The sequence below is a fragment of the Hypomesus transpacificus genome, chromosome 13 (assembly GCF_021917145.1).
Source record: "Hypomesus transpacificus isolate Combined female chromosome 13, fHypTra1, whole genome shotgun sequence".
In the NCBI taxonomy this organism is placed as follows: domain Eukaryota; kingdom Metazoa; phylum Chordata; class Actinopteri; order Osmeriformes; family Osmeridae; genus Hypomesus; species Hypomesus transpacificus.
Window position 1 is genome coordinate 12,690,647 of NC_061072.1, and position 25,366 is coordinate 12,716,012.

Sequence of the window (25,366 nt, forward strand, 5' to 3'; positions counted from 1 at the left end):
CCTCCCTCTCCCTGCATGCTTGTGTCACATCCTGTTTCTAGAGGGGCAGTGTACCCACACACTCTCCCTCTCTGTCTCTCCCTCACGCTCGGCTTCATGTCCAGTTAGGGCTGACTGACGCTCTCATGTCCTGCCATGCTGTGGAGTTGTGCTGATGCCGAACATCCCCTATTCAGGCCACCTCAACTCATACTGCTCATCCTAGCTGTCATCGTGTGAGTGGGAGAGAGGACAGGGATAGTGTGTTCAAGAGAGAGACACACAGAGAGATAACGAGAGAGACGGAGGGAAATCCTGAGACAAAGAGGTGGAGAGAGAGAGGAGAGAGAGAGAGAGAGAGAGAGAGGAGAGAGAGAGAGAGAGAGAGAGGAGAGAGAGAGAGAGAGAGAGAGAGAGAGAGAGAGAGAGAGAGAGAGAGAGAGAGAGAGGAGAGGAGAGAGAGAGAGAGAGAGAGGAAGAGGGGGGATGGAGATTATTATGCATCATTGTACACTATTAGAACAAAGTTGAGAAAGCAGAGTAGACCGTGTTGTTATAGAATTATTAGTGTGGAGAACATTTCCATTTGAAGGGCAGAAGTGTGAAAGGCGCAGGCACTATCTGGCAGCAGTTCCCCTGAGAGAGAGAGAGAGAGAGAGAGGGCGATGGCGATGGCATCAGAAGCCTACAGCAGTGCATGCTCAGGCAGCAACCTTTCTGAAGATCTATTACAGTGATTGGCTTGTAAATGCGCCAAGCATTAGTGTCTCTTTGGAACATCCCCTTGTAGCTCCTCGGTCGTCAGTTCGCTGCCGGAGTTGAGATAAGTGGGTACTGGGTGGTGCTCATTGTAGTCGTCACTCACTCACGGACTACCTCCAAGCCACGTCCACGTTTCTCCTTTCATTATTCACGCTCTGTAAAGAACCGTCTAGAACGTGTTTTCCATGTGGTTTAATGGGAGTACGGCAGAGGTAGAGAGTGCTTTTGCCGCCACCCAGCTAAGAACAGCCGACCTATTTGTTTGTGAATGCCGGCCGATTAATGAATGGAGGAGAGGAGAGCCTGTTGAACTGAATTGCTAGTGCTAGCATTAGCACTGGTCGATGGCGAGGCTCCCAACACATGACGGGTGCCATGTGACAGCAGGTCCGGCCCGCCCTGGCGAATAACAAACTGATTAGCTCGCTCTCACTGGGAACTAATTGGATTTGTTCACGCTTCAAATTCATTCCGTCTTTTTAATGTCCAATTTGAGAGTTCCGCTGGCGCAAATAAATAGGAGTGATGACTAGCTGGATGGCATAGGGAAATTCTGGGAATGTCGAGCCCTGTTCTGTGGGTTCTGAGAGGGCTGTGTGGAACCTGTGGAACTATTGTGATTGGGACTCTGCGTTCTCCAGAAGGGAGCTGTCAAAGGTGACACCACTTTGTCTGTAGGGACATGACCGGTGCTGTTGGTAGTAGTGGTGGAACAACAAGCCACTGTGAGTGTGTGTGTGTGTACTTGCAAGTGTGTGTACGCGCCGCTGTGTGTCGGGTCTAGTACTTAGGACAGGTGTGCCAACTGTGACATCATTCACCTGTCAGACAGCCTGCTCTCTAACCTGCTGTGACACCTGCTGTTCCCAGAACAATGTGTGTCTCGCCCGTCACTGCTGCTCACTGGGCCTGACGCACACCGGTGACAGACATCCGTCCCCCCCCGTCCCCCGCACACACACACACACACCAACCTGCAACCAGTCCTGCATGCACACCGCACAGAGCGGTGCGGCGGAGCAGACACGAGGCCATCATCAGCATGTCCAGGTTGATCAAGGTTGAGGGCAGCTGGGAGGGAGGTAGGGATGTCATCCCTCCGACATCTCTGGATCCTTCCGGATGCTGCACAGCCAGCTCTGTATTCCACTGATGCAAACCTATAGGAGGTTGGGTGTATGTTGGGTGTATGTAGTGAGCAGCCCCTGTCCGCATGTTTAGGAACTTGTATATTGACCTGTGTGTGTGTGTTGCAGGTGGCTGAGATGCACGGGGAGCTGATTGAGTTTAATGAGAGGCTTTACCGTTCTCTCATGGCTAAGGACCACCTCATTGTCCAGATGAGACAGGAGCTCATTGACCTCAGAGGCCCGGTGAGTGACCCCCCGACACACACACACACACACTCACACTCACAAGCAACACTTACAATCTCACATACTGACACACAGTCACACAGGATTCATGATACTGCAACCTGTCCTCCCACCACACACACACCAAGTGGGCGCCCCCTCCGGACCCAGTCGCTGCCCCCTCCTCTCCTCTTTCACCTCCTTCGTTACTTTCCCCCATCCTCTCTTTCCCCTATCACCCTTGGTTACTCTACTGATGCATGGCAGCCCTAGGAGTCAGATATAGCCTCTCTTATTCCACAGCTCTCCAGACCAGCTGTCCTGGCTCATAACTAGGTGCCTGTCTCCATCTGGCTGGCTGGCTGGCCGTCAGGCCAGTTAGCTGGTTGGCTGAGTGACTGTCCAGCTGACTGACCGGACTGGCTGGCCTGGCCAGGTCTAGTCTTGGTCATTGGATGCTGGTGATGGGGAACTGTAGAGGATGTAAGGTAATCATTGTGGGATATACAATTACATGTGGTCCACAGTGGAGAGGATTTATGGGATCCCACAGATTATAGCAGCATCCCTTACAGCCCCAGTCAGGTAACACAGAGACACACACTCCCTCACACATGCAAACACACACACATACAAGCCACCCAATTAGGAGTTAGAGACTGAGGAGCCCAGAGGAGTAGTATAGGTGATGATCCTTGAATGCAGCCGCCAGCCGCAGAGATGGACACATTCACTCAGCTGTGGCTGCAAGGGATCCCACTTTGATGTGTGTGTGCGTGTATGTGCATCTCTCTGTCTAGAGATGGTCATGGCGACTGAGCTGGGTAATGTCACAGTGTCTACTTCTTGGTTTTCTAGCATCACTGTTCCCCTCCAAACCCTCTCTCTGTTCCCTTCCACCCCTCTCGAGCCTCTCTCTGTTCCCCTCCACCCCTCCAGACGCTCTCTGTTTTGCTCTTTCCAAGACCCTCTGCATCCTGGCCTCCTCACCACATTGCTCTCTAGGATGGGAGAGGAGAGCACTGGAGGAATTGAAATTGAGTGTCAACTGCATCTGTTTTGCTAACAATCTCTCTCTCTCTTTCTTTATCTCTCTCTCTCTTTCCCTCTTTATCTGTGTTCATCTTTGTCTCTCTCAACCCCCCATCTACCTATCGGTTTATTGTTATCTACTGTCTTCTCTTTGTCTGTCCTTCACTTTCTGCCTCCTTTCCCTTTCTCTCTCTTCCTTCCTCTCACCTGATTGTACAGGTTCCAGGTGACCTGAGTCAGACATCAGATGATCCTAGTTTATCAGACTTTGAAACGTAAGCAAAACCTCCCCTCTCTCTCTTTATATATTTTTATCTATATTGCCCATTTAATCTCTGTAGTATTTTTATTTTCGCATTCTGTCTGCCTGTATGTCCCATCAGCATAGGCCTGTTCTACCTACAGTCGATAACTCTGTTATATCTGGACCAATCTCACCGATATCACCTCAGACAGACAGCTTCCTGACATATCTCCAACTCCCACTCTTTCCTCAGCCACAATCTTTCCATATCTTCCTTTTACCCTTTTTCTTGAAAAGTCTGTCTGAAAAGATATTGAAAAGCAGAGTTTGCCCCAACTCTAACCCCCTGCCCAGAAACGTAGCTCAAAAAGACATATTTATTTTCGAAAGGAAACCTACACTGACTGGTTGGGTTCAACTCGAAACAAATTTAAACGAGTATAGTACTGACTTGTATGACATTCACTAGAATTATATTAACTAGAATGATGTTTACTTGTATGCAGACTGGGATCAAAGTCAAATGTAAGTTGACCTTTATTGATGGATGGATGTACAATATCCTTGGAGTCATCTTGAAAGCTTGTGCGGTTGTGTTTGTGTGTCCTCCAGGGCACACCGTGCTCTAATCAACGTTTGGATCCCCTCTGTTTTCCTGCAAGGACGAGCCGCTAATGCGTACCATGTCTACCAGGTAAAGTGTGTGTGTGTGTGTTTGTGTGTGTGGCAACGTGTGGAGACCATTGTTGGCAGAGGGGGATGGCTAATGGGTTGTATTCTGGTCCACACTCTGCTTCTCCTGGGTCTCTCAGTGTAATGGATCCCTATGGAAACACCACCATTGTTCAGAGTACCGCCTGATGGATGGGGAGTGTTAGCCTGTAACTCTCTCAAAGGATTTTAGGATAGGAGCCTGAGTGCTGAAGGGGGCATCAGTCTGTTCTTTTGTGTGAATAAGAAATACATCTTTTTAAAAAGCCCTTGTTAACTTGCCACTGGGCAGAATAACCTTGCAAGGAGGACCAAGGGACCATTTTCAGAATTATAGTTTTAGAAAACCCTCTCTGAATCCCAATGTTCCAGTTTTAAGCAGTTAGCCCTGTCACATCAACCACCAGGTCAGGAACTCTGATCTCTTCTGCTCCTCACTGCTCTGCTGTAGTGGAGAGCTGGACTCTCTACTCTTCTCTTCTGTATAGTACTCAATTACTATTATACACAAAACTATATTGAACTGTGCGGAACTCTTCTATACTCTCCTCTACTCAGTTTTCCAACCACCTAGTGAACATACCTGTTTGCCTTCGTAAACAAAGCAGGTTGTTTAAGCTGAGCTGAAATTGGCAGAGAGGAGAAAGAAAATGAGATCGAGAAGAGAAGCCCGGAAAGCCAGAGATGGGGGGGGGGGGGTGCAGAGAGGGGAAGGGCGCTGAGATTTTCGTTCTGTCATTATATTACAGCACATTATGGCGGTGGCATTTTACTTGTACTGTTATTTCCTGTCTTGGGATTTCTCACTCTCCATTCATCCATCTTTCTTTTTCTCTCCTATACCCCTCTATTTTTCACCCTCTCTCTTTCCTCTTCTCTCTTTCTCTTGCTCCCTCTGCCCCCTCTCTTTCTTTCTCCTTCCTCCCCCTTCCCTCTCCCACTCTCTATCGCAACCTCTCGAAGCGGAACAAGTCCATGGGTGCCGACACAGTCTCCAGTAGATCTTCCACATCATCGCCACTGTTTTGTCTTTCACAGACGAGCCACACTCTCTCTATCCCCTTCCCGTCTTCCTCTCCCTTCCATCCCTCACCCCTCCTCTCCTTCCGCCCTCGCTAATAAAGAGACAATATAACCAACAAAGAGGCTATTATAAGGCTGAATGTAATGAGGAAAAAGACAAGTCATTTGTGTGATGCGCCGGGACGGACAGACAGGAAGGGCACTCAGTCGTTTGTGCTTCTTGATCATCTAGGTTGAGGCTCGCTTTGTGAGTGAAAAGGAGTTTCTGTTGCCACGGAGGAGAGTGAAAAGGGGAGGGTGGCTGGGAGATGATGGATGAATAAGACATTTAAATGCTTAAGTGACATTCTCTCTCCTTTATTGTATGTATTCTTTCGGTAGGTTGTTAGGGACTAAAATGTTCAGCATGTTGTGTTTCTATGTAGTCAGACCCGGTCCATTCTGTCCTTGTCCTGCTTTCATCCCTGACGTCAGCAGGAAAACATTCCTCTGACACCTGACTTCCTTCCAGAGACAAGTGTCTGGCTTGTCTGTGCCTGTCCACTGTTCCTCCTGACGTAAGAGGCAGGGTGACTAAGTCCTCCTCTGAAGAACTCTTTCACAGTTCTCTCGTTCACACACTCTCTGACTCTCTGCAAGCAGTTCCCTCCCCCGCATAGTTCTGGGTAACTGTTCTTCGCTCTCTGTCACAACCCTTTCACAAACACACCACCTTTATTTCTGTCCCTCCATTACATGGTTTCCTGGCCATATCCGTCACCCCTCTCTCTCTTTTGCTGGGTGTACTGTGCAATCCCTCCCTCCCTCCATCCTCCTTCCTGGTCGTTCTGTTCCTCCCTCTCTCCGACATCACCTCACCCCCTCCACATTCTCATCAACAACAAATACCGTTCCAATCACTTCTGATTGCAGTTCTCAGTTCTTCGAGAGAATCAGGCCGACAGTTTCTCAGCTGAAGAAAAAAAAATGCCACCTTCAGTTATTGAGTTATTGCTTAGTTAGAGAAGAACAAGTCATGTCTTTTACACTTGCACATGACACATTTACACTCCCGATCCCTTTCTCGGTTCCCTCTCTCCCTTTATTTCCTGTAGTCTCTCTCTCCCTCACTCTTTTTACACTTCCTTTTCTGTCTATCTCCATCGGTCTCTAATTCACTCCCCCATCCCTCTCCTCTTCTCTCAGTTTTAGCTCAAGTGCCCAAAGAGTGTACCAACTGTACAGGGGTACTGTGAGGGCTCGGTTCCAGTACCCAGGATTCACCAGGCTCTATTCCAACTGAGCTATTCTCTTTGATCAGCAGAAAGCAGCTGAGCCAGTCACTTCTTCACACAGTCAGGCCCACTGAAAGCTTTCCATGTTTTTATTAGGCTAATGAGGTTTGATAACTCCCCTCTCCCCTCTCCCCCCCCCCCCCCCCCCCACCCCTTCCTCTCTTATTAGAGGTGTGCGTGCCAACAGTATTCATCTGTGTGTTTATGGATTTAATTTTAAGTTGTAGAGCCCAGTGGCAGAGACACACACATTTCCAATTTACAGTAATATAAGCTATTTTAGGGACCCTTTCCACTGGTCTAGTATGCACATACAAACCACCTAAATCAGAATAATTAAACTGTCCTCATTGACACCCATTCTGTATGGGCACACTGCCTCCTGATAGGTCCATTTTCACGCTCCCCAGAGAGGTGCACCGTGGGAAATGTGTTATTGGTTTTAATCCGTCTATCTCCAGCAGTGGGGGAAAGAGTGGCACAGATACCGAGGAAGGAAGCAAGGAGAAAGGGAGGGAAGGAAACAAGGAGACAGGGAGGGAAGGAAGGTGCTTGGAAGGTGCATCCTCCTCATTTGTGTTTAAATCTTTGAACAGACAGGGAAGATTTGAGCTTTGGCTGATTTTATTATTGTGTATGTGTATATATTACAATAGATCCCTATGTAAAACTGTCCATTACGATTCTGATACTTTTAATGAACATAATGATGATGATCATGCCTGGGATGGCTCTGGATATGATAATGACTGTTTGAGTGACGGTGGAGAGACGATAATGATAATGATGGTGGTAATGATCAATGTTGATCATGATGATGATGAGAATGATCGTCTCCGCTGTATCACTTTGTCATAAATTAAATCTCCAAGGGTAAATGAGCAGAATTATTCAGAGCAGGCTTTCAAAAGGCTGAGAGTAATCGATAGAGTTTTCATTGTACAAAGCCGGACACAACGGAACATCAGTCACATCTTTTCGAAATAAGTAATAACAGATCTGTGTACATTTGCCGAATGATTAGGAGTGTCTGTGCACAAGAATAACCTCTCCCGCTACAGTTTCATGAACACTTTCACATGAGAAAGAGAGAGAGACTGAGAGAGACTGAGAGAGAGAGAAACTGAGAGAGAGAGAGATCAGATCAGTTTCAGCTCTTAGGCCTCTCTTTCTGGCTCCTGTGTACTGGGATTCATCCTTCCCTTCTTGCATCCTTATTCATTTGCTTTTCTCTTCTTGCTCATTAGAGCAGTGTTCAGTCCGCTTATGACTCATTCATTCATCCTCATCGCAAAAAAAGACAGAGTGAAAAAAGAGATACATCTACTACCAGTGCATTAAAGAGGCAGAGTGAGCACAATGCAGTATGTCAGGAGAAGAGCAAATCTAGGCTGAAGATAGTTGGATCAACTTGACTAAACCTTTAAACACTCAGTTGAGAGAGGGAAACAGAAGGAGGGGGGGGGGGGGGGGGGAGAACACGAGAGAGGGAGAGGTTCCAACCTGTCTTCTCTGGGTTCCTGAAGACAGATCTCTGGGTTAGTTTCCAGCTCAGTCTCAGAGAATCCATCACTATCTGACATCCACCGGCCAACTTCATATCGATCCTGCTACTCTCAAAGAGCTTGTGATGAGTGAAACGATGATGATAAAAGATGTGGTGATACATTTTTATGATAAATAGAGAGAGAGACACAAACAGCAGTGTTTTAAAAACTTCAACCTTCAGAAATCCTCCTTCCTGTCAGAGATAAAGAGCCCTCCTCCCTCCAGCCAATCCCAACCCAGATAAATACTAGCATATTGCTCTCTGCTTGGGATTTGTATTAGGTCCAGCCTCTAAATGATAGTGCCTGAAGAAAAAACACGATGCAAACTGAAGGTGTGTGTTTGTTTTACAAATAATCATCCCTGTGTTAATGTTTAAATGCCACACATAACCCCACCCCCATCTCAAACCCTCTCATTCCCAGTGAGCGGAGGGGTATGAAGGCAGTGGGGCATACACACTAAAACAGCCAGACAGTCTTTTAGGGGTGAGGTAAATATCTCACACTTTAAGTGCTCTACCTGGGATAGTTCCATATGATGGAACTCTCAATGTTTTGGAACACAGGTTGGTTCCACTGAGGGGAAGGGGGCATGTTCCGGACGAGTTCATCACTGGGACGACTGCCGGCATGCAGCTTTTAATGGGGCTGTTTTCACCCCACAGTCCTCGGCAGAAGTAGCTCTGGTGCTTTGAGTTCAAAGTCAAAAACACAGAGACCCAATGTCACCAGGAAGGGTATCTGTTCCTTAGACACACTCATGCACGCACGTACACACACACATACACACACACACACACACACACACACAGATGACAGATGCTGTTGAATGTTTTTAATGAAAAGATTCTCTCTCCTTATCTTCTCTCATGGCTCCCTGGCCTCCCAGTCCTGCAATCCTCCAAATGGATTCTATTTTCTGCCTAATTTGCCAAATGTTTTGTCCCAGAGTGGACTTAAAAGAGATGAGGGAGCAGGGGACGTAAACCCTACCGCTCCACTGCATACCTCATACACTACTTCCCCCCCCCCCCCCCCCCTCTCTCTCTCTCTCTCTCTCTCTCTCTCTCTCTCTCTCTCTCTCTTTCTCTCGCTCCCTCTCTCTCTCTCACACACACACAAAGTAGTGGAATTATTTAATTAAGTTGAACTATGAAGGACACTCGACTCCTCTTATGAGTTCTGTTCTTCTTGAGCTCCCACCTCTCCCTCTCCTCCTCTTCTTTCACGTCATAAACCTAGGGCAGGTATACGTTTTTTTTAATTCAAGTCTTGTCCATGATAAGTATTCACATGAAGTACATGTCTATTCTAGAAAGCTTGGGGAATCACTTTAGCCATGGGGGTCAGTGGGGCACCATTCTGTGTCTGATGGTTGCAGTGTCGTCCTGTTGTGAGACATGCAACTGGGCACCCTGTAGGGGTTTCATCAGAAGAGGATGGGAGGATTGCTTTTACCACAGCTGGGCTCCGACAATTAGCTTGACTGTCAGATGTGGCTAGCAGACTGACATGACTCTGATACTAATGCTATCCTAACACACACGGAACACTGAACTTCATCTAAAGAATTAGCAGAAACACACACTTAAAGTTAATGACATCATCTCTCATCTGCTTGTCTGACAGTAAAAATGCAGATGAGTCAGACTTGATTCGGGCTCATCAAGAATGACCTTTTGTGATGCCGTTTTGTAGTACACCTAAGTAGAGTACTTAGGTGATGATATCAAAAGAGGAACTATATGTCACTAACCCCTGTAGTACTGTTAGAACTGTGCTCTTCTAGTCCTTGATTACAGGCTGCACTTAGCATAGCACTATACTGGATGTATGTCGCTTTGGATATGTGTCTGCTAAATAAATACATATAAATTGCAGTCTTCAAGTGTTAACTGCTAAAAATATATATCACAAGTTGGAACTGAAAATATTAACTTAAGATGTGAAATGTGGTAAGTTCATACTGTACATTGCACTTGTGTTGACATAATATGTGTCTACTTAATGCTACAGCAACACCGGAATAAGCTGCTAGAACTTGGGCCAGGTTACAGTTGTACAAAATTAAATTAATTTTGACTTGATTTATGCTAATGATTTGTATTTACACTTTTTCTTCGTGTCACAATTGGTTTTCTAAGCGTAATTCAGTATTCTTAGTCTGATTTTGAAACGGGGTCACACTTAATGGGCTCAACGCTATCAGAAGCATTTGGAGCCAGTCCAGCTGAGTTAGGCATTGCCGTACTTGATTATGTGTTTTATCAGGGAAACAAAGAGACCATTTCAAATGCAAACGCCAGCCAACGTTGGATTGGCTCCGATATTTTGTGAAAGATAATGAAAGAATTAATTTGCAATTAGTGAGGAGGAAGCAGTGGTGTGTTTGGAGCATGATGTGTTTTCCATATATAGGTATGCTAATGAACCAGCCCAAAGTGGATTAAGTTAGCTTTGATACAGCAGGGGGTTGTTATTGGATGTTGAGAGGAGAGAAGGAGGAAGGGTGAGGGCAACTGCCTTCATCATGCTCTATGATGGAGCAATTTGCTCAGTGTGTATTTGTGCGTGCGTGTGTGATGTTGACTGGGGTGTATGTGTGTGTGTATGTGTGTGTGTGTGTGGGGGGGGGGGGGGCGGGGGCGTGATGTTCTACAGCTGGCCATTCTGGCATAAGTTAGGAATGATGTGATGACAAATTGGACAAAAAAGAATATCTTTCTCTATCTTGCTCTCCCTCTTAGACTTTCACTGTCTTCTTATTCAGGTGTAAATAGAATGTGTCCATCCTTCCCTCACTTCCCTTTCTCTCTATCTCTACTCTCCCCCCTCTCTTCCTACCCCACATCATTCTCTGTCCTCCACATATAATAGCTTCTGTTATCCTGTCGCCTCAATCTCCGGTGTGTGTCTGCACTAGACCGCTTGAACAAAGCCACTCTGTGCTTCTCTAATGGGGTGTGAAGCTAGCAGGCCGGCCCCTGTGCAGCTCTGGCTGGCCCTTGACGACTGGCCCTCGACCCGGAATAGAGACACGTCACTGACACACTGGCCGCTCACAAGGTCTTCAGCTAGTGTGCTGTAGGGCACGGCTATCTGCTGCTCACGTTTGGCCCTCCACTGCAGCGGACACATGCTGGCTGAACACCTTGACACTTTGGTCTCACAACACAATAACATGGAGGTTGGTTGTTGTGGATGTTGTAGATTGAGACGCGTCAAGTGTTTTTTTGATGACGACCACGTCATTTGTTATTGTTGTGTGCGTTGTTGTTGTTGATGATTGCCTTTTTGTTTCTCATGATTGTCGCTCTTTCCTACCTGCCCCCAGGTGTACATCCGTATCCTTGACAACGAGTGGAACGTCTACCGGCGCTACACTGAGTTCCGGGCGCTTCACAGCCACCTACGAACACAGTTCCCTCAAGTAGACACCTTCAACTTCCCTCCCAAAAAAGCCTTAGGAAACAAGGTGCTGTGCTCCAGCTATATCTCCCTCCCCCTATGTCTCTGTCTGTTATTCTGTTTGATACCTATTCCCCCCCCCCCCCACACACACACACGCACACACACACACACAGTTCTGTGGGTTGCAATTGCTGTGTCAACTCTCCATATCTCAGAAAAGAAGAAGTTATCCCACACTCAGCAACCCCCACCACCTCCATGAGCTACTTCCTCTTTTTCATCTTCTTCTTTTCACCCCTTTCCTTCCATCTTCCTTTCAACCTTTTCTAAGAACATTTGGTCTTGACCTCATTCCCCCTGCTATGCTGTGCTCTGATTGGATGCTGTGGCAGGCCAAAACATTGGTCTGGACCAGCCTTCAAAGAGCAGAGTGTGACAGGAAAGAGAGAGCTCAGTCACGGGGTTGCCGTGCGTGTGTGTGTGTGACAAAGAGAATGAGAATGTGTGTGTTTACGAGACACCCAGACAGACCAAGCTTCACATCCTCAAAGTCAGTCTCTGTAAAGCCAATTAGATCTAGAGGTCAGTGTGAGTCATCAGTTTCCTACTGCCCGTCAGCCAGTCACTCATAAGCACGTGTAACTCTCCTGTGTGCCCATGCTGTATATAGGCTGCTTGAAGTGTATTTTACATGTGCCATGTTAATGTATCCCCAGGCTGCAGGCTGCTCTGTCCCCTGACAGGAGTTTGCTTTGCGGTTACCTGGCCATCATCTGGGTAGATGGAGAGAAATGGCAGGATGATAAAGCCCATGGCCAATATGACCATTACCTCTGAGTCTTTTACTTTTACCCCCCCTCTGCCCTACTACTCTCTTTGCTCACTGCCCCCCCTATTTCTCCCTCTTCCTGTCTCTCATATCTGCATCCTGTTCTCTTCTGCTGCATTCTGCCTGCGTCAAGAAGCCTGTTTTTGGAAGCAGGCCTCAGGGACCAGAGAGGAGCAGTGAGAAGCAAAGAGGAGCAGAGAGGAGAGAGGAGCAGAGAGGAGCAGGTCTGAGAGAGAAGCAAAGAGGAGCAGAGGAGAGTAGAGGGGAGCAGAGGGGAGCAGAGGGGAGCAGAGGGGAGCAGAGGGGAGAGAGGAGCAGGTCTGAGAGAGAAGCAGAGAGGAGCAGAGGAGAGTAGAGGGGAGCAGAGAGGAGCAGAGGGGAGCAGAGAGGAGAGAGGAGCAGGTCTGAGAGAGAAGCAGAGAGGAGCAGAGGAGAGTAGAGGGGAGCAGAGAGGAGCAGAGGGGAGCAGAGGGGAGCAGAGAGGAGCAGAGGGGAGCAGAGGGGAGCAGAGAGGAGCAGAGGGGAGCAGAGGGGAGCAGAGAGGAGCAGAGGGGAGCAGGTCTGAGAGAGGAGCAGGTCTGGGGACTGTACAGGTCTGTACGTTGAGTTAGTATGTTTGTCAACCAGACACAGAGAAGTGCTGTGGGCTTGGTGGCAGGTTTAGGCCGAGAGAGGGAGGGAGTAAGTTAGTGCTAAAAGCCCACAGACTGAAGGGCATGGATTTAGAAAAAGGTTTGTATTTACAAGTGTGTGTTTGTATGTTTTGTGTAGATTTCCAAATGTGTGTTTGTATGTCTGGAAAGTGAGTGTAAACAGTGGGCCTGTTGAGATGAGCTGTCATGTCGCCTCTAATCTTGTCATTGTCTCCTGCCATTCCCTCTCTCGGCACTCTGGAGGAGCACTTTGTAGAGACGAGCTTTAGTTCTCCCCCTTCCTTCAGCTACAGAACGGTGTGTCGGCTAAAAGCTTCCCCCTCTATCTGATCATTTCTGAACCAGGCCCTCTAGGCTGCTATGGAGATAGCAGTGAAAGGAGACTGGTTGAACAGATCAACTAAACTGGGTTCTTGATTTCAGTTGCACTCCGGGGGCTATCTCTCTCTTTTAATATTTCTCTCTCTTCCTTGCTCTCTTCCTTCTCTTTCTCCCTTTTTCCCTTTTTTTCTCATTTTATCTCCCCCTCTCATTTTCTGTTCCTCTCTCTCTTGAACCACTTTCCTCTCTCGCTCTCTCTTTTTCTCTCTCTTTTTCTCATCTGTCAGTAATAATGGATGCGTGGATCGTGTGTCTACAGCTACTGAGGGTTGCTGCTGGTTGGTAGCAGAGCTGGAGGGCTCCGGGGCTCCAGGGCTTACAGCTTACGTTCTTACATTTCGATCTGTTGCCCCTTAATGATGGAGAAATGCTAATGTTAGGAAGGAAAGAGGGGGAGAAAAGGAGGTGGAAAGAGAGATGCTGTTGAGTCTACTCAGCCTTTTAAGTGTGTGGACCATGCATGCCATGTCTCTGGGAGGGATACATCAAGAAAGCTGTCACTGAAGATAAAGTAGCAGAAAACACACACTCACACCACTTCCCTTCATCAGCCTCATTATGACCCTCAGTGGTACACTGTGGTTAACCTCATTACACGCCAAGGGGCCTTGCGTCATCCCGTGTTTTGAACACGCTCCTTACATACCTGATCCTGAGAGACGCGAGCCATGGGGCTGGCGTCAGCCTGGGGGCTTGGAGCAGAGAAACCTGCACCAAATACCCAAACAACTGAAGGTGTATAACACTATGCTAAGCTAATAGCTGCACTCCGGCACCCGTGTGGGTCTTTAGCTTACGGGAGCTTACGGGCAGCCCTAGCATTGCTGTCACACACACAGGTGCATGGATGAGGCACGGACGAAGCTGCCAGGCAGCTCCTCCACTGGGATGGAAACACATGTGGCTCCTGTGGTCTCCTGTCAGGCTGTGTTGGGATGTTCTACTGGTGCAGCTCAGCTGGTGGGTTGAGACCTGCACGTTGCTTGTCAGCTCAGTGCTTCATGTGGGGTACAAAGTGCAGGAGAAGGGAGAATTGGAGGAGGGGGAGGGTGAAGAGGACTTCAAAGCCGGGGACTGTCGGTGTCTAACTGTCAGGTTTTCACTCTCCACACCCTCATCACTCAGGAAATGTTTTTTTTTTGTACCTTTGCTCCTTTCACCCTCCTTACAGTCTTTCATTTGAGATTAAATTGGTCTTTTCCACCACTGCCTTTTCCCCCTCTCTCTCCCATTGAGTTGGTAATGGGGAACTACTGTGTGTGTGTGTGTGTGTGTGTGTGTGTGTCAGTTCTGGACCGTGAGTGAAGGAGCTACTCTGCCCCAAGTGTGAATGCCAACCAACTAACCAGCCTGAACGGGATTTGTGTTACATACTAAAATATTTTGTCTTTGATTGTCTGAACATAGAAGTCAGTCGTTGGCCCAGACTTTTTTGTTAGGCTCTGCTGTGTCTCTTGAGATTTGTCATTAATGTCAACCTCTGATCTGAATAATAAATGCATTCTGTATGTTGTGTTGACATAGGATATGTATTGTGCATTTAGCTGTGACAAAGTGGCACTGTTGGTAGATCTACAGGAGTACCCCACAAGTTATGGGGTCTGTGGACTGAAACACAGAGAGAACAGCAGCCTCTTTACTCTGCAGACTGGACAAGGTGGGCTGGCAGGTGTTGTTGAAAGCCTTAACCTACTTTTCAAACCCAGTTCTTGGAGTTCTGCCCTCATTATTTTCTATGATGTATCCAGGAGGCTACATGGAATTGCACAGTTTTCGTATGAAAATAAATTGGTGCCTGCAGGATCACTGAAGTCCATCCCATCTAGAGCATCTCATGGTTTTATATGTTTGAAAAGGCTTCTTTCTAGAACACAGTTTGAACCTCTAGATTACCCAAAGGATCAAGGCTGTTAGCTAAATCAACACAGTTTACTATGCAAGTTCCAATTACCTCAACCTCACATGGTCGGAAGTTACCCATGATGCCTTATGGGCATTTTTATTTGCTTGTCTTGCTCTGACAGGTCCCCTCACATGTCATCCCTGTCACACACACACACACACAGACGCACACACACACATATACATACAACCTCATCACTCCTGTTACAATGTATTCCTCTCCTTCCCCTCTCCCCATTCAACTCTGTTGCCACATCCACACCAACATGTCAGAACACCATGCTGTTTGTATTTGAGCCCCTGCCTGCAGCGTGTCACATAACATTAGCATGTTTAATGTACCAACCAGGGAGACCCTGGGGAGTTAGGGCTCCTTCGTGTAGCTTCTGTCTAGTTTGGTAGTACTGTTCTTAGGCCTTCCTGGTTGAGACGTCAGGGTGGATGTCTGTGTGGTGATGGGAGAGTTGTATATTACCCTCCTACAGCCTGGGATGGAGACCTATAGTGTGTGTGTGTGTGTGTGTGTGTGTGTGTGTGTCGATGTGTGCGTGTCGATGTGTGTGTGTCGTTGTGTGTTCAGAGAGAGATCATCAGTTGTGGTCTCAAGCTCCTCAGCAGCATCATTATCTCCTCCACTTCCTCCTCTTTGTACCGTGGCCAGATCCATGTGTCAGCGTGACTGTGTGTCTTCACCACGGTTACTGTCTGTCTCCCTGGTGACAACCACGAACCCAGCCCTGGCAACCATTGCTAAGCTTACTTATCATCACACGTCTCCACACTCCCACCGAGTCGCATATACATCTACTTCCACGCTACACACTACTCAGTGTGTGCCTCCTACTCTTCACACTCACTAACTCTGCAAAGTAGTATTTACACTAAGTCTCCCTGGAGGCCAAGTGTGTGGAGGAGGCCTTTTCTCCTCGCGTACTGATTGGAACATGTTCCTCCCCTTCCGTTCTCCAGGATTCAAAGTTTGTGGAGGAGAGGAGGAAGCAGCTGCAGACGTACCTCAGGATAGTGATGAACAAGCTGATCCAGACTCTCCCAGAGTTCTCTGCTCGGCCCACCAAGGAGACACTGCTTCAGCTGTTGCCTTTCTGCCTGTGAGTTCTCTCTCTCTCTCCCCCTCTCTCTCTCTCACACACACACACGTTTGAAGCGTAGACGCGGTTCCATTACATTAGACATACTTGATTAGTACTGTTTAACAGTGTGTGTGTGTACTTGCACTTGTTTGTGTGTCATTTTGTTTTCCAAACCACCTACTCCACAGGCTACTTCTGAGACGCAGACCCTCAGTTTAAAATCTTGTCATTTCCTGTCAAATTCTCACACAAATGTTCCACTTCCTGTCACCACTCCACAAGTGTGACCTATCACAGGTCCCAAAGGGAATCTCATTTCCTGTTTCTTGAGGCTGATAGTCATTTGATCGAATCACCAGCAAGGAACAATGAACACCAACAGTCTCTAGTGCTACTCTTATATCTCTATACAAAGAGAAATGTATTTACTAACATACTCTGCTACTTTCGAATGAGCTTCATTACCACAACAGAGACACCAAGACCTCAGGTTTGAACACGCTTATTCTGGGGGGAAGGGGTGTGAAGAGGAACAGGTAGAGAATGGTGAATGATTGATAAGAACCAGATTAGTAATTGTCACTGGTGGCCATGAGAGCAGAAGGTGGAGAGAACACAGAATGGGAGAGTAGAAGATAAGGAAAAAGAGCGACTGAGAGAGAAAGGGAAAGATAGAGAATGACATAGTGGTACAGAGAGACAGTTTTCCAGTTCACATCCCTAGTGAGCTCCTCTCTGTCTGCTGGTGTCAAGTGGGGTTTGTGGTATTTCATCTGTGAATAGACTCCTGGAAAGATAACATGCTGTCCCTGTTGCCTTTTGTTGTGTTGGCTTATGTTGTTATTGGGTTGTCTGTGTAGGCTTATGTAATAGCATTCTGTGGGTCACAATGTCAGGATGACATGTGGTGCGTTTGTGTCTTTCCCTCTCTTTTACACTCTAATTTTTCCCCTTTTACACACATGGACACTCACACATTGGCACCGCAGGCTGGATGGTTCTGTGATGTTGTTCAAAGACATCCTGCTACCTTTCCTACAGAGACAGTAAGGACTCACATTTTAGTTTTACAATAAGTCTTTGCAGCAGAGTAATTAGTATTCTGAATTCATAGGATACCCAAAGAGAAAAATACCTCATGCAGAGAACACAAACATAACCTCTTCTTACTTTTCGCTTGCTATTTGCAGTGTTTCTACTTCGGGGGCTTATACTTGTTTTCAACTGTGCTGGCTTTGTTCGATGATGAAGTCAGCATCATTCTTCTGTATGTGAATGTGTTTCCTCCTCCGGGGCAGTCCTGTTTTACTGCTTAGTGCCTACTTGTCTAGCCTCAGTGGGGTCACTGTGCATAAACAGTGGATATGCAGTATGGTTTGGTTTGGGGGAGTCATCTTGTCAATGTACACAAGCTCAACTATAAACAAGGATTCCTCGAACCCCCCCCCCCCCTTCCTCCCTCTCCTCCTTCTCTATGACTAGGTACGGTGGAGTACATCTCCATGTACCTTCGCTGATGCAATGTTCTGCTTCTCCAGGGTTCTCTCCGGTCACCTGCTGTTGCCTAGTGGGTTACCACGGCAGCGGCAGGCTGGCAGCCCAACTAAGTGGCTTCAGATTACATCCATTCACTTGCAGACAGAACTGGCTGCTGACGGGAAATCACTATTATTAGAACCAGTCATTCAGTCAGTGGATTGCTGCCTAGTCCTTCATTATGCGGAGAGAATGCTTGTACTTGTACCAGAGAGTGATAGCTTCGGGACACAACAGAGGAGAATGAATGAATGAATACAAAAAGAGTCGGCTAAATGAATTCATTAATGAATGACGACAGTATGGTGGTTCTGTACTATGATTAAGGGGTTCACTGCAGGAGTGGTTTTATTTAGATGTCCTTTATTGGAACTGAACCCAATGTGTTCTAACTGCTGTGTCCCCCCCCACAGTGACACACCTCTGGCCAGTGAGGGAGGGGCCAAGACTGCCAGGTCCAAGGCCTCGTCACGTTTCCCCAGACTGGGCCGCGGTCGGAACCAGGAAACTCGTAACCCCGAGCCCCAAAGCGGTGACCTTTAACCCTTTTGCCACAGAACCTCTGACCTCCTACCTGATTAACTGATACCAAGGAGGTGGATCCATGTGCTCCACATGGATTGGTGCATTGACACAGTATTGAAGGTTATCATTGGCTAAAACACGGTGGTTTCTCCTGGACTGTCGGAGCCAAAGAGAGGTGTTCTACTGGCCTACACTGCCTACAGAATGAGCCTATGCTGACGACAGTGGGAGCTTCAACCTGTAACCTGCTATATTCCTTCAAGCCCTGGAGCCGGAAGGGAGGAGCAAGGCTCTACTCTTCTAGACTCTATGCTCACCTTCAGGCCCTATCTACCACCTGTGGCTGGCCAGTATACAACCAGGCTTCTCTGACTATATCCTGCACGGAAGAGGGGGATGAGGAAGATGAATCGTATACGGATACATCAGGGGGATTGTTCTCTCCTGACCACACCTGAACTTGCTGACCCACATTGATTACTGGATTTCTCATTTTAAAAACTGTTCCATGGTCATAGTGCCTACAGTGCTTTGTAATTAATTGCCAGTGTTTAGGGGATAGGTAGAGGGAGAGGTTGAGATACCATGTGTTTTTCATGGTACACAAAGATTAGTTGTTTTGGGTGAATGTCAGCATTTTTGTGCCATTAAGGATTTGAATGTCATTCTTGTTGTCTGGCATCGGTTGCTTGATGATGCAATCTTATTTGTATTTTTTTTTTTACTTCTGTTACAGAATGATAATCTGCACAAATAATGTACTCCATTTATCTATAGTCAGTACTTTATTAAAGGCTGTTATAACACAACTGGACTGAAGAGATCCAGCATTCGCCATGACTGTGAAACATGATGTGACTTAGCATAGATGCAGTCTACAGCAGAGCCATGTGAGGCTCCTTTGATGAAGAATCTTCATTGGCATGTTTCTTAAGTCTAGGAGAAGCCTGAGGAGGACCTCAGTTGTCTGATAAGAGCATTGACTCCTCTTTGTTCAACAGAATTTAATGTGTAGAATATTAGAGACTACAGCTCTCTAAATAGTATGTTATATCAGTCATGCCATATCTTTCAGTTTTGTATTGTTTAATTTAAAAGAAATCTGCTTCGAAGTACAAAATCAAGGAAAATATTTAATCATTATTTAGTCATTTACCCCTCTTGTCTAGGACAAGGTATTGCATTTTTGGTTTAAAGATTTGGTTGTTGCTCTGCACCAACACAAAGGACCCTGAGTCTCTGTGGGTATCTGGGAAACAGGTTGTAAGACTGAAGACTATTTACCACAGTAGGTGAATGTTTTAAGGATTACAAACTGCTTGTACAGAGGGTACCTAAACAGTTGAGATACTGGTATATCTTTTCTAATATGGACCCTCATGCACAGACATTAGCCTAGAGGATCCAGAGAGGACAATTAATTCCACGTGTGTGTATGCAGAACTTTTTTTGAAGGTCTGCTCAGACATTATTATCACTACCATATTACTTTCTGTTAAAGGAAGTGAAAACAGGAAGCAAACTGTATACTGTGGTGTTGTACAACTGTAAACTTTGTTTGATAACACGTAGAATTGAATCTCCAAACTGTGTTGTATAATGATTTGCACAGACTCAACCAGTTGTTAACAGTTTTGGGCTAACAATAGTTATATGATATTTGATAGGGATTTGTATAATGCCTAAATTCCTTTGTCAGATGTTAAATCTATTTCCTTGTCTCCTTTATATGGAGAATGATTCTATTGGAAGCTCAGGGTTCCACCCCAGGTCAGCTTCCAGTCAGCTGTCCTATCAAATAAAATGAAACCCTGACAAGTAGAAGATTTAGTCGAAGATTGACAACAAATGTGAAATATGCTCTTTATCAAATACCACTCAATGAGCAGATGACACAATAATTCAACATTAAACAAACAACTTTTTATTCATCCTGACAAATGGCTATGCTGTTGCAAATTGCAAAAGGAATCGAGTTCACAAAACATGAAATCGGAGCAGTGATGCATCTGAATCATTGGTTTTAGCTGCTTTAATTAAACAAGGCTGATCTCACAGTCCTGCTCACCCCGTGTATTGTGAGTTCAACACAACGCCACATCTCACCCTCTCTTGCAGTCGATCCATCTGTCGCCACAGAATCACATTCTGGAGGTACAGCAGTGGTTTGCCATAAGTCAGCAGCACAATCTTTTCCGTGTTGCTGTAAACTCAGACTTCCACTTTTCCAAAGCTTCCACTTCCTAGGTCCCCCTCTGTAGACCCAAATACATGGATACCAATACTTGTATGGTTTTAGGTATTTGAGAGTATTTGAGTTGTTTTGCCTTAGCTCAGTTATGAGAGACTGAGGAATAAAGGACCACATGTATTCTGTACATAGATTTTAAAAATGAGTCTGTGTCTGTTTAGTAAGGCTGAAGCGTGAGTGTGTGTGAGAGAGTGAGAGAGAGAGAGTGAGAGAGAGAGAGCCAGAGAGAGAGAGAGAGAGGTGGAGTCAAACTCAGCATGTCTATGGATTCAAACTGAATATGGATTGATAAATGTGCTATATGTTTAACACGGCTGGAAGGACAGACGCTCAGATGGACACAGTCTGTTGCTTCTGCCCCCGGGTTCCATCCGGATGCCTGTTTATCATTCAGTCCACTGCTCATAACCACCTCTCTACCTAACTGTTTTACAAACACACTCCTGTAATATCCTGGGCTGTGTGTGTGTGTGTGCGCGTGTGCGTGCGCGTACACTTGTTTGCTACTGACCAGAAAATTGCCCGTTGAAACAGCCCATGTTAGGATGTTGTTGATTGCTCTCCAGGATGGTAGAATCAAAACATACAGAAACACATCACATTCACAGTCTAGTCACTAGAGGATAGGTGGTTGCCCCCCCCCCCCCCCCCCCCCCCCGCCACACACACACACACTGTTATACAGCCATGGAGCCATCATGCCAGGTTTGTTCTGGTGCATTACTCTCTCCACAGTCATGTAGTCATACATAGACAGGGATATCCTTTAGTCTGGGTGCTGTGCATTTTAATGGAAGACTTTCTTTATTTCCGTAAAGGTGGTACATAACAAGTATGTACTGTAAGCCTCGGCTCCAAACATGAAAATCAAGGCAGGTTTCTCTGAGGAGCTTCTCTGACCCCCCTTCCACACCATCGCATCCCCTGTCAGCGTGGTGGATGAATTATGGATCGTCCCTTTGAGATAAGAAGGTGTTTCTCTGGGCTCGCAGGGTATCTCCAGTCTGCCTGTGATAACCATGCCTTGTTTGAGAGGAGCGTCAAGGACTTGTGACCTCACTGACACGAGGGTGCAGCTATACACCATCTGCCTGTTTGGCCAATTTCTGTTTGGCTGATTTGCCAGACAAATAATGTGTCTTTTAGTTAGCATTTTAAATGTCAATGTAAATAGTAACTAGGGTAGCAGAGGGTAAAACATTGTAGTGACTTACATGAACTATTAGTATAAACAAGTTGAGCCTCAAGCATGCACCTTGTCTGTAGCCTCATCTTGATGAATAGTATATAATTAATTTAAATTAAGTATTCTATCATGCTAGCAGGTTACAGATAAGGCCCGTGCAGGATGCAAATATACTGTAGCTGTACCCATGACAGAGCTACCCTGTTGTCCATTGTCATTGGACAACCAAGCCTTTTCTCTACTGATAAGGGTTTAGTCCACCAAGCAGATATTCTGCTTGAATTTTGGTTGATTTTGAGTATGGCCGTCATTGCTCCCAACCTCATAGAAATTGCTGTTATAATTTGACTGTATTAGTCTAGAGAGTAATGCATGCTTCAACAGAGGGAGGAAGCGAGGGAGGGGTAGCGGTGAGAAACATAGACTTTGATTAATTGACATGTTGTTCCTGTTGCAAATCTCCTCAGGTCCTTGGACTGACTGCCTCCTATTAGAATACATTAGACTATCAAACAGGGCACCTCTCATGAATGTGAAAGAAGGTGAAGTGTATGTCTTTGGCCATGTGTGTGTGTGTGCGTTTGGCCATGTGTGTGTGTGTGTGCATTTGGCCATGTATGTGTGTGTGTTTGGCCATGTGTGTGTGTGTGTTCGTTTGGCCATGTGTGTGTGGCTGCATGAACTCTGGCCTCCTACAGAGCTACCTATTGCATGGAGATTCCTCCAACCAACTTCCAACTTATGTGGATTCCTCATCCTCCAACACATTTAACACCGCCTGATATATTTCACACCCAATTTTTAACGCCAGAGCAAGCTTGTTCCGTTGTGTGTTTGTGTGTGTGTGTATACATATATATACATATATTTGTACGTGTGCTTGCACCCCAGTATAGAGGGATAAATCTCGTCACCTCTCAGCAGCTTTGCTCAGGCGTCGACTGCTATTTCAGAAAGTGCCACATCACACCATGTCTCAGCCTACCACTGCTGCAGAACTAAACCTGAGAACCCTCTTATCTGGAACCGTGAGAATGCATAATGTCACTGTTCCACTTCCACCGCATCTGGATCTCCACCTGCTCCACATCAGGACCTGACCAGTGAGGTGAACTTTCAAGAACTTTGCTCAGGGTCAGTAAAGTTGCTAGGGCTAATTGTGTTGAAGCCTGGTCTGCCCAGTGTTTGGCCACCCATTCAGGAGTGTCAGTGGAGTGTGTCAGTATACCAGTGGGTAAGAGGGTGGAGGCCTGTCCCCACATACCTCCATTGTCAGCTCCTCTGCTTACATAAGCCCCTCTCTCTGTGAACCCAGGGGGTCCCTGAAAACAGCAGGACTCCCAGCAGTGCTCTTGTTCTACTGTAATCCCTCTCTTCCTGCCAGTCCTCCGTTCTGCTTCTGGATGTGTGGTTCCCACACAAATAATACAGGGGACTCTCCCTTAGTCTGGGCTTGGGTAGCTTGTATTCTTGAGGCCTGTTATGGCCGGTCTGTGTCTGTCCATCCATCTGCCTGCATACCTCCCTGTCTGTGTCTGCCTGCCTTTCTGCCTGTCTGTGTGTCTGCCTGCCTGCCTGTCTACCTTCCTGTGTCTGCCTGCCTTTCTGCCTGGCTGTGTGTCTGCCTGCCTTTCTGTCTGCCTTCCTGCCTGTCTGTGTGTCCTGGGGGAATATTTTGTGTTGACTGTGTATTTACGGAGCTTTTAACTCAATATACAAGCCAGATCCCCACAGTAACCAGGGCTTTCATTCCAGTGCACATCACCATGGCAACATAGGTGTTCCTTTTTCGGTCTTTCTTTGCTTTATAAAAAATAATTTTAAGACAGAACCAAGAATTCTGTTTGAAATGCCATCAAACGGAGACATTTCCCAAAATACAAACAATCCTTTTAGACACACAGTGCACGCACACACAAACACACACACACACAAGCCTGACCTTGTTAGAAATACTGTGTCTATGGAAATTAGAACAAGAGAGTCAGACCTGTGTGCGACATACAGTATACCATCACCCTGTCCTGAATACCTATGGGATTAGCTAGTCTAGGACAGGGCTTCCCCCTGGGAGCAGATATATGACACCACTAGTCCCCAGAGTGTCTTGGGAACACACACTACACACACACACACACCCACACCCACACACACACACACACACACACAAACAGACACTCATGCTATGTAAAAAATCCACATGACTGAGCCAGAACCATTAAACACCCTGAGGAACATCATGGTCTCCTGTGTACAAAGGTTATATATATATGTATCTGACCAGTGCTGAGAGGCTGTATCTCTCTCTCCCCCCCCCCCCCCCCACAGCTCAAATCCAAGAAATGCTGACCTTTCAGACCCCAGTAGACAAACGATTTGTGCCCCCCATGTCAAAGTCACCTTTTTTTAACTGTATGTGTGTGTGTGCAGAAGTAATTTGATGATTGGGGTGCAAGAGAGTCAACAGCGACAGCAGAAGTAATGCATCTGTTCCATGTTAAATGAGTAGTTTCACAGCTGTGCGTGCATGTGTGAACTGTGTGTATAGGAGTGTCTGTTTGTGTGTGGACTGGGAACAGAATGTAGAGTGTGTGTGTGTGTGTGTTTGTGTGTACTGTCCATAGGGTTGTATCCCCATCTGCTGGTCCACCTCCCTTCTGGCCTGCATCTGGAGCATACACAGCCACACAGGGGCCACCATGGAGGCCCACTTTCACCCTGACTGCACACATTTCTGGGTCCCCCTGTACAACTGCAAACAAGGCCTCTCATTGTAGAAACTCTGCTGTATATGTTTCCATTCAGTGGGAAGGGTCACAGGACTGAAATGAAATTGCAAAGTATTATGCTTGTGGAATATATCCTACTGGTAGCACAGTGGACAGTGGGCAATCTGGATAGGATAGATTGCTGTTTCCTTTCCCGTGAAATGTGTGTTTGCAGGAGGGGAGGGGGGTGACAGTGAGCTGTGGTATATTGATGGTGATTGTTAGTGCAGCAGTTACAGTAGTAAGATTTGGTTCAACTCTACCAGTTTAGAGTTTGTGCTGATGTTATCGAACTGTGAGGGATACAAGGGTCTTGACGAACACCCTTACTGCCCTTCCCTTTCTATAGCACCCAAGATTCAGAGCTCTCATGCTCTGAAAAGCACACTAAAGAGCACTTGATAAACCCTTCAATCAAAGCGCAATACAATGTCCTATAGATGCGTTTGGAACCATAGCACTCCTCCAGACTACTGCAGCATACTCTTGGTGTGACTGGAAGGGCCTTTATTGTGGGCTCTTTGCCTGAAACCTGGAGAATCCTCCAGCTCCATTCACACCCCCGTGCTCTGAAGTAGCCGCGCTAATCAGCTCCGCGCCCCGATTAATTAGCGATTTGTCCAGATGAGGGGAGTTTTTGTGGGGTGGGGGGATAAAGCCGACAAATCGTCTGCTCTAATTAAGAGAATTTAATTTCTCACAGGCTCTCACAGCCAGCTAGACCTTGATGATGACGCTTGTTTGGGTGTTGGAGGGGGGGGGGGGGGCATGGACAATATCCCTCTGGGTGTTATGGGGAGTGTAGAGGAATGGTGTGTTAAACACGTGGGGGGGTGAGATCTCGCCGAAGCCTATCTCTTTAGCAATGTGTTTTACTGTCAAGTTTAACGGTTGCATAAAGCT

At 46.6% G+C, this 25,366-nt stretch overlaps 1 protein-coding gene across 1 annotated transcript in view; it reads left to right on the forward strand.

Moving 5' to 3' along the window:
• snx29 (sorting nexin 29) overlaps positions 1 to 20,649 on the forward strand; it is a 48,332-nt gene extending 27,683 nt beyond the window's left edge. The window contains exons 16-21 of the mRNA XM_047031983.1: positions 1,998 to 2,114; positions 3,348 to 3,403; positions 3,985 to 4,066; positions 11,265 to 11,405; positions 16,076 to 16,215; positions 18,147 to 20,649. Coding sequence (XP_046887939.1) covers positions 1,998 to 2,114; positions 3,348 to 3,403; positions 3,985 to 4,066; positions 11,265 to 11,405; positions 16,076 to 16,215; positions 18,147 to 18,276 — 666 coding nt within the window. The 3' untranslated portion in view covers positions 18,277 to 20,649. The remainder of the gene's footprint in view (positions 1 to 1,997; positions 2,115 to 3,347; positions 3,404 to 3,984; positions 4,067 to 11,264; positions 11,406 to 16,075; positions 16,216 to 18,146) is intronic.
• The last annotated feature ends 4,717 nt before the right edge of the window (positions 20,650 to 25,366 follow it).